We start from the raw sequence: 8,940 nt of genomic DNA on the forward strand, positions 1-8,940 counted from the left end.
TGTGTGTGTGTATGGGTGTTTCTTTGTGTCTGTGTTTGTCCCCCCAACTTTGCTTGATAACCGATGCTGGTGTGTTTACGTCCCCATAACTTAGCGGTTCGGCAAAAGAGTCCGATAAAATAAGTACTAGACTTACAAAGAATAAGTCCTGGGGTCAATTTGCTCCAGCATGGTCACAGTTAAATGACTGAAACAAGTAAAAGAGTAAAAAGAGTAAAGAGTAGCAGCTTGTCAAAATTTGACATTATCTTTCGAGAAAACATTAATTCCGCAGGTGACTTGCCTGAAAAAGTGTTTAGGTTTGGTGTTATCCTATAAACCCTCAAGAATTGTGTCAGTGCTGTGTCATTGACTAGCTCATTTATTGAGTTCTTTAATGCTCTTTTAAATGCTTCCACGGGCCTTTCCACTGGTCTGTTTGATCTTGGGTGAAACAGAGGAGTAGTGATGTGTTCAACTGAGTACATCTTGCAAAAAGTCTTAAATTCATTCATCGTGAATTGTGTCCCATTATCAGAGACTATGGTATCCAGGACACCATACCTAGCAAAAAGTTAATGTAGAAATTCCACTGTTACTGTAGATGTTGGTTTTCTACATTTACACATTTCTGGTCATTTCGAAAAGATATCTACCACTATAAGATAATATGATCAGTTTAACAGTACTGCAAAGTTTAAGTGTAGTCTGGACCATGGAATATCAGTCTTGGGTCAAGGTTGAAATTTTATAGGTGGTGATTTTGCCAATTTCTCAATATCTAGATCTATTTTTGGCCAGTAAACATAACTCCTCATAAGCGACTTCATCCTAGAAATTCTTAGATGTCCAGTGTGGAATTCCTTTAACATTTGACCTTGTAGTGAGGTAGGCATTATGACCCTCTGTGCATAGCATACATAAGCACATTATCGCATATCGAATACAAATTCAAAACAGTGTTACATCCAGCCACACATTTTTTTTATTTGTTTCTTCTGATCTCACTATTTTTTCATTTTTATGACAAGCTCATCCGTCTCTGCCTTAATTTTTATTTCCTCCAATGTCACAAGCAATTCGCACACAACATTGCACAACATATTTTTTATTTCATTTTCGGCTTTTAATACTGCTATCACTGTGTCTTCTAGTGGTTCACTGTACTTTGGTATTAACCTTGACAAACCATCAGTATGTACCAATTTTTTCGATGGTAAATACTTCATTTTGAAGTCGTAATTCAGTAGGATCATTCCCCAGCACTGCAATCTGTTGCCTGTATGTGTGGGGATACCTTTTTTGATCCATAGATCAACAATAATGGTTGGTGGTTTGTCTGCAGACGGAAACTTCTTCCATGTATAAATTTATGGAATTTTGTTTACCACAAGTATGATGGCTAATGCTGCTTTTTCTATTTCTGTAACTTTTCTCAGCCGGCAATAGTGAACACAAAGCATGAGCTATTGCTTTCAGGCTACCATTAAAGGTGTGAAAAAACACAGCTCTAATACCACTTTCACTAGCATCTGCTGCCACTACTATTTCTAAATTTGGGTCATAATGTGATAACAACAATTCCGACATTAAGACGGTTTTAATTTCTTCAAAAACTTTTTGCCATTTGTCCGACCAGTTACCCTTAACGTCTTTTTCTAATAAGTTATTCAGGAGTGCTCTTAATTTGTGAGCCCCCAAAATGCTTCTAATGTTGTAATGTTTTTCAGGGGAGGCATATTTTGTATTGCACTCGCCCTAGATGGGTCTGGTCTGTATCCATTTTCATCAATAATCTGCCCTAGATATTTTATTCTTGGCATAAAAAATTCACACTTTTCCTTGCTGAGCTTAAACCCATAATCTTTTATTCTTTCAAAGACATTTTTAACATGCTCAGCATGCTGACCATGAGATTCACTTTTTATGAGTATGTCGTCAAGGTAAGCTACAGCGAAATCTGAACCTGTGAGCATAATGTCCATAACTTGTTGGAAAATGCCAGGTGCTAACTTTATACCAAAGGGGAGTCGATTAGATTTATACAGCCTTTTATGGGTATTTATTGTCAATAATTTTGAACATTCTTCATCGACTTTTACCCACAAATATGCTTCAGGTAGGTCCAACTTCGAGAAAATTTTCTTCCATTCAACTTCGCGAAAATTTCTTCTGGACTTGGTGACATCAAACATTCATTTAATCCTGTTGAAAAATCAGTGCATACTTGTATTTTATTATTATTCTTTTTTGACATAAACTGTTGGAGATGTCCAATTTGAGTAACCAGTTTTTTCAATAACACCAAGCTTTTTAAGTCTATCCAATTCTTTGTTGACTTGTTCCAACACTGCAAAAGCTACTGTTTGTTTTGGTCTAAATACCGGTATAGCATTTTCATTCACTTGACACTTTGCTTCTGTTTTGGTGCAAAGACCCAATTCATTAAAAAAAACATCAGGAAAAAATTTTTTAATTCGTTTTTTTAAATCCTCCAATGCCTTATTTGTATTGGTGGAAGAATCTTGCACATTTTTACAAAAATATTTATGGGAAGATCATCATCATCCTCATCATCATCATCATCACCATCGTCGTCGTTTAACGTCTGCTTTCCATGCTAGCATGGGTTGGACGATTTGACTGAGGATTGGCAAACTAGATGGCTGCACCAGGCTCAAATCTGATCTGGTAGAGTTTCTACAGCTGGATGCCCTTCCTAATGCCAACCACTCCGAGAGTGTAGTGAGTACTTTCACGTGCCACCAGCACAAATGCCAGGAAGGCAACGCTGGTAATGATCACATTCGAATAGTGCTTTTTATGTGCCACCGGCACGGAAGCCAGTCAGCTGCTCTGGCAGTGATCATACTCGGATGGTGCTCTTAGCGCTCCACTGGCATGGGTGCCAGTCATCAAATTTGCGAATTTGATTTGATTTCGATTTCACTTGTCTCAACAGGTCTTCGCAAGCAGAGTTTAGTGTCCAATGAAGGAAAGGTACGCATAAATGGGCTGGTTACACCCCTGGCATAGGCCACAGGTTATGGTCTCACTTGGCTTGCTAGGTCTTCTCACACACTGCATATTTCCAAAGGCCTAATGTTCGAAGGCCGTGCTTCACCACCTCATCCCAGGTCTTCCTGGGTCTACCTCTTCCACAGGTTCCCTCAACCACTAGGATGTGGCACTTTTTCACACAACGAGAATGGACCTGAAGTATTTCCAGACTTCTTTAACATTACTTCCAGTAACTGTTGGCATTGTTGTTGTTGCTGTTGTAGTTGTTGTAACTGCTATTGTTGGTGTTGCAACTGCACCACACAAGCCAATAAGTCTTCCATGCTAATGATTTTTTTCTTTGATTTCGTACCAAAAATATTTTAATGTCCGACGTAAGCTTCAAATATCTCATCACCGCTTTTATATCCTAGGTAAATGTAGGATATATAATTTAACGATGCAGAGGTAAAATCAATGTGTTCACTTTGTGAGACCTCAAAACACCTTCTCGATGACTCCTACCAACCTCTACTCTTTATAAGAGTTTGGCTAGTCCATTCTTCCAATCCACCAGGGGTATCAATGACTCCCACCACAACAGTATATATGTACATATGTACGTATGTATGTATGTTTGTAAGTATTTTTATGTATGTATGTATGTATGTTATCAATCAGTTTCATTTCTGTATTTCTTGTCAATAGAGAAAGAGCCGGACTCTAACATAGCTTCAAGGCTCCTTCATTGGAACTTTTATCAACATCATCTAAGTATTTGTGCATATGTGTGTGCGTGCAGTATTTGGTATCAGTGTATGCACAGATTTGTATGTTTGTTTTATGGATGCGTTTTTATGTATATATTTTCATGTCTAGGCATATGCATATGTATTTATGTGCAGATTTGTATGTTTGTTTTATGGATGCGTTTTTATGTATATATTCTCATGTTTAGATGCATGCATATGTATTTATGTGCCAAATTTTTGGAAAGTTTTACATATCTTTACAGTTCCATTGATGGCTTGAATCTGTAGTCTTCTAATCAGCCTTTTTCTTTCAGGTTTTGAGAACCCTAATTTTTCCAGGTTTTTGTTGAGGTAGTTTGTTACATATCCCAATGCCCCAACAATCATGGGTATGAATCTGAACTTGTAGTCCGGGTGGAGTATCTGCAAATTTCTCAGGAGCTCGGCGTAGTTGTTCTCTTTTTCTCTAATCTTTAGTGTGATGTTGACATCCGCAGGACAGCTGATTTCTACTACTGTACACAGTTTCTCTTCTCTGTCCCAGATTACTATATCCGGTCTATTACGCCTGCATTTTATTGAGGTTTTTATTGGGACATTCCACCAATACTCTTTCATATTGTGAATGGTAATGGCCTCTACCTCATTATGTATGTATGTATGTATGTATGTGTGTATGTGTGTATGTATGTATGTATGTATGTATGTATTGTTAGTTTCAGTCATAATCATGTTCACAAAATTCCATGTGGTAATCTAGTTTAAATAATGCTACATTGATATGTGAAATTTATAATGGGAGAAATAAACTAGTTACTGATTTAGGCTGGAGGAGTCAGCATAAATGTAGGAGGGAACGATCAGAAATAAGTTTCAAATGGCTTTCTATGCCTGCACGTGTGATGTTGATGGCACCATATGTATGTATGTATGTATGTATGTATGTATGTATGTATGTATGTATGCATGTATGTATGTATGTATGTATGCATGTATGTATGTATGTGTGTGTATGTATGTAAGTATGCATGTATGTATGTATGTATGTATAGGCATAAATCTCTATTGGTTTTGTAGATTAGTACTGTTATTTTATTAATTGCATTTCTTCCTCATTCAATTTGCAGACACAGGTACAATTATTGCAATAAGTACGAGTAGTGTAAGTGCATAGATACTGCAAGAGTGAATGGGAGAGTGAGAGATGGAGTGGGGGTTGGGGGTTGGGGGTTGGGAGTTGGATATAAAGAATAAGGAACAAGTGTTGAGTGGTTGATATAAGTAGGAGAGGTGGCAGAAGAGTTGGTAGCAACTATAGGGATTGAATAAGGTTGAGGAGTGGATGTAGTGAATGGGAGATAAATGTTGGGGGTGGCCAATTATGTATAGAGATAAAGAGCAGCAGTAATGCCACATCATGGACTCCAGCACACAGAACTACACAGATAACCCCCCGGTCATCGACACGACACTACAGGCTGCAATCTCCATCAAAGTACCACCCTTTTGGACTCACGATTCGCCATTGTGGTTCTGTCATATCGAGGCCCAGTTCGCTTTGAGACGCATTATGAACGATGCCGCTTGCCTCACACATATTATCGGACCCTTATCACCCGAAATCCTGAACGAGGTCCATGACCTTATCATGGCTCCTCCCGGCACGGTATCATATGATACCTTCAAAACCACGCTGCTCACCAGGACGGAAGAGTCTCAACAAAAGCATCTCCGCCAGCTACTTCTCACAGAAGAATTAGGGGACAAGAAGCCCTCCCAGCTCTTGCGACGAATGAAGCAACTCATGGGAGATGATAATCTACCCAACAGAGTGTTGAAACAGCTCTTTGTACAGCATTTGCCATCTAATACACAAGTGGTCCTCGCTGCCACCAAAGACAACACGTCAGTGGACGAACTCGCTGAATTAGCCGATCGCATTGCTGATGTCCCGAGCAGTTGTCCGTCCCTGTCAGCAGTTGTAACAGCAGCTCCACCAACCAATCCTCCCCTGCCTTCTACCAGCGCAACAGAGCTTTAATTACAGAGCAGGCATCACAGATACAGCTCCTGACAACGAAAATACAAGCCTTATCATATGACAGGCACCACCGTAGCAACAGTTCCGTACGACAATCTGGAAGACATTCTAGAAGTCCGAGTTCATCCTGTAATTCAAATGGCATTTGCTGGTATCACCGCAAGTTTGGAGCACAGGCGAACCGATGCACAAGACCCTGTTCGTTTTCAGTTTCTCATTTGGGAAACGATTCCACCAGAAATTGAACGCAGCTGCAGTTCCTGGTTTACATCTGCAAAGTCGCCTGTTTTTCATAAATGACCGCCTCACAGGCAAGCGTTTCCTGGTCGATACCAGTGCAGAAGTTAGCATCCTTCCTGTTTCTTATGTTACTGGAAAGCGAATTGCAACATCCATCTGTCTTCAAGCTGTCAACCAATCATCGATCCCTACTTACGGCGAGCAGTCTCTCACACTAGATTTAGGTCTATGTCCCACTTTCCAGTGGGTAGTCATAGTAGCTAAGCGACCAACCCCTATTCTCAGAGCCGATTTCCTTCACCATTTCGGCCTACTTGTAGACCTCAAATGACGGAGACTTGTAGACAGCATTACGAAACTTACTGTGCATGTTATTACCGCTAGTATAGCCACAGTGAGCCCTACAATCCTACAGACAACATCCACACGTCACAGCAATATCCTCCAGGAATACCCTGATGTTGCCCGATCTGTATTTCACAACCAGCCGATCAAACATGAGGTCACTCACCACATTACGACCCGCGGTCCACCCGTCGCTGCACACCCTCGCCGACTTGCACCAAATCGCCTCAAGGCAGTAAAACGCGAATTCGAACACATGCTAGACCTTGGCATCATCCATCCATCTAGCAGTAACTGGTCGTCTCCAATACATTGTGTGCCCAAGAAAGGTTCCAACAACTGGCGCATCTGTGGGGATTACAGAGCATTGAATTACCTACATGGTTCCAGACTCCTATCCAGTCCCCCAACTGTATGATTTTTCAAGCTCATTACATGGAGCTAGCATTTTTTCAAAAATTGACCTGGTTAGGGCATACAATCAGATCCCAGTGGAACCTGCCAATGTACCAAAAACAACAGTCATGACTCCTTTTGGACTGTTTGAATTTCTGTGTATGCCATTCGGCTTACGCAACGCGGCACAAACTTTCCAAAAATTCATCGACACAGTGACCAGAGGCCTACCTTTTGTTTATGCATACATAGATGACCTTCTTGTAGCCAGTAGCTCCCATGAAGAACATATACAACACCTCCATCACTTGTTCCAACGCCTTAGACAATATGGCAATGTCATTAACCCTGGCAAATGTTTGTTCGGAGTCACGCCCCTTGAATTTCTCGGACACACAGTTGACAAAGATGGCATTCGCCCCCTACAGGAGAAAGTGAAAGCTATCACAGATTTTTCAGCACCCACATCTCTGCGGAAGTTACGAGAATTTCTTAGTCTCATTAATTTTTATAGGCATTTCATCCCACGCTGCTCTGACATAGCACAACACCTTACAGATTTTCAGCAAGACCAGTCGACCAAAAATGCCAACATTACCCTCAGCGATGAACAGTTAGCAGCATTCAACAACTTAAAAAAAGCATTGTCTGATGCCACTATGTTGGCGTATCCAAAACCGGACGCTCCTTTAACTTTGTTAGTCGATGCATCTGCTTCCGGAGTTGGAGGCGTACTCCAACAGCTCACTCATGGATCTTGGCAACATATATCTTTTTTTTCTAAGTAGTTAAAACTCACCGAAACAAAGTATAGCACTTTCGGACGTGAGTTACTCGCAGTCTATCTAACTGTCAAACACTTTAGACATATGTTAGAAGGTCGTGTATTTTCAGTGTATACTGACCACAAACCACCTGTGTATGCATTACATGCAAAACCTGATTGCCATTCACCCAAAGAAGTCAGGCATTTAGACTTCATATCGCAATATACCACTGACATCAGACACATAAGCGGTATAAACTCAGCAGCCAATGCCCTGTCCCGAATGGAGATAAATGCCATTCACAGCCCTGCTCAGATCGACCTCCAACAGATTGCTGCAGACCAAAAGGATGATGAACAGCTACAACAGCTGCAGAATTCGTCATCCTTGAAATTCCAACAATCTCCACTACCCTCTTCTGTTGAACATATTTGGTGCGATGTATCCACCGGCCACGAACGACCCTACGTCCCTCCAAAGTACAGACGTGACATTTTCTCCGCTCTGCATTCACTAGCACATCCCGGCGTCCGTGCTACACAAAAACTCATATCGACCCGTTTTGTGTGGGCCCAACATGAATAAGGACACCCGTGAGTGGGCTAGGAACTGTCTCACTTGTCAGAAGGCAAAGGTTCACAGACACATAAAATTGCCCATAGGCTCGTTTACCACGCCTGATGCATGTTTCCAGCATGTACACACGGACATCGTCGGACCGCTACCACCTTCCAACAACTATACTTACTTGCTCACCTGTGTGAACAGATTTTCCTGCTGGCCAGAAGCCTTCCCTCTATGAGACATCTCTGCAGAAACGGTCGCCAAAACGCTAGTGTTTCACTGGGTTTCGCGTTTTGGTACACCCGCTATTATCACCACCGATAGAGGTCGTCAATTTGATTCCCACCTTTTCGCCAAACTGACCCGTCTCCTTGGGTGTAAACACACCTGCACAACAGCATATCATCCTGCAGCCAACAAGACTGGTTGAAAGACTCCACAGGCAAATCAAATCTGCCATTAAAACATACCCTGACCTGTCAAAATGGTTGGAATACCTCCCCCTCATCCTTCTAGGCATACGATCTACTGTCAAGGAAGGAGTGGGACATAGTCCGGCTGAACTAGTGTACGGCACGGAACTTGCCCTACCAGGACAGATGATAGATCCCATTTTACCTCAAAAACTTCCGGATCCAACCAACTATATCCACCATCTGCAGACATCTATGTCCCGATTTTCTCCTGCCGCACCTAGACAACAAAACACTACTACACACGTCCCGAAGGACATCAACAGTTGGACTCATGTTTTCATCAGAAATGATGGAATCTCAGCACAACTTCGACCCCTACAAAGTACTTGACAGATAACCGAAATATTTCGTCCTCGAAATGGCCGGAAAATGAAACACAG

At 41.5% G+C, this 8,940-nt stretch overlaps 2 protein-coding genes across 2 annotated transcripts; one reads left to right on the forward strand and one right to left on the reverse strand.

The window, feature by feature from the left end:
• Window positions 1-1,661: 1,661 nt before the first annotated feature.
• On the reverse strand, window positions 1,662-2,174 carry LOC106873096 (uncharacterized protein K02A2.6-like). The gene has a single exon (XM_014920321.1). It carries the CDS (start codon window positions 2,172-2,174, stop codon window positions 1,662-1,664), a length of 513 nt encoding a protein of 170 aa, XP_014775807.1.
• A 2,974-nt stretch (window positions 2,175-5,148) lies between these two features.
• On the forward strand, window positions 5,149-5,772 carry LOC106873097 (uncharacterized). Its single transcript, XM_014920322.1, has one exon. It carries the CDS (start codon window positions 5,149-5,151, stop codon window positions 5,770-5,772), a length of 624 nt encoding a protein of 207 aa, XP_014775808.1.
• Window positions 5,773-8,940: the final 3,168 nt, after the last annotated feature.

The sequence above is a fragment of the Octopus bimaculoides genome, chromosome 19 (genome assembly GCF_001194135.2).
Source record: "Octopus bimaculoides isolate UCB-OBI-ISO-001 chromosome 19, ASM119413v2, whole genome shotgun sequence".
Lineage (NCBI taxonomy): Eukaryota > Metazoa > Mollusca > Cephalopoda > Octopoda > Octopodidae > Octopus > Octopus bimaculoides.

Excerpts from the sequence above, each read along its gene's own strand:
- LOC106873096 (XM_014920321.1), bottom strand. The coding sequence starts at position 2,174 with ATGTTTGATGTCACCAAGTCCAGAAGAAATTTTCGCGAAGTTGAATGG.
- LOC106873097 (XM_014920322.1), top strand. The coding sequence starts at position 5,149 with ATGGACTCCAGCACACAGAACTACACAGATAACCCCCCGGTCATCGAC.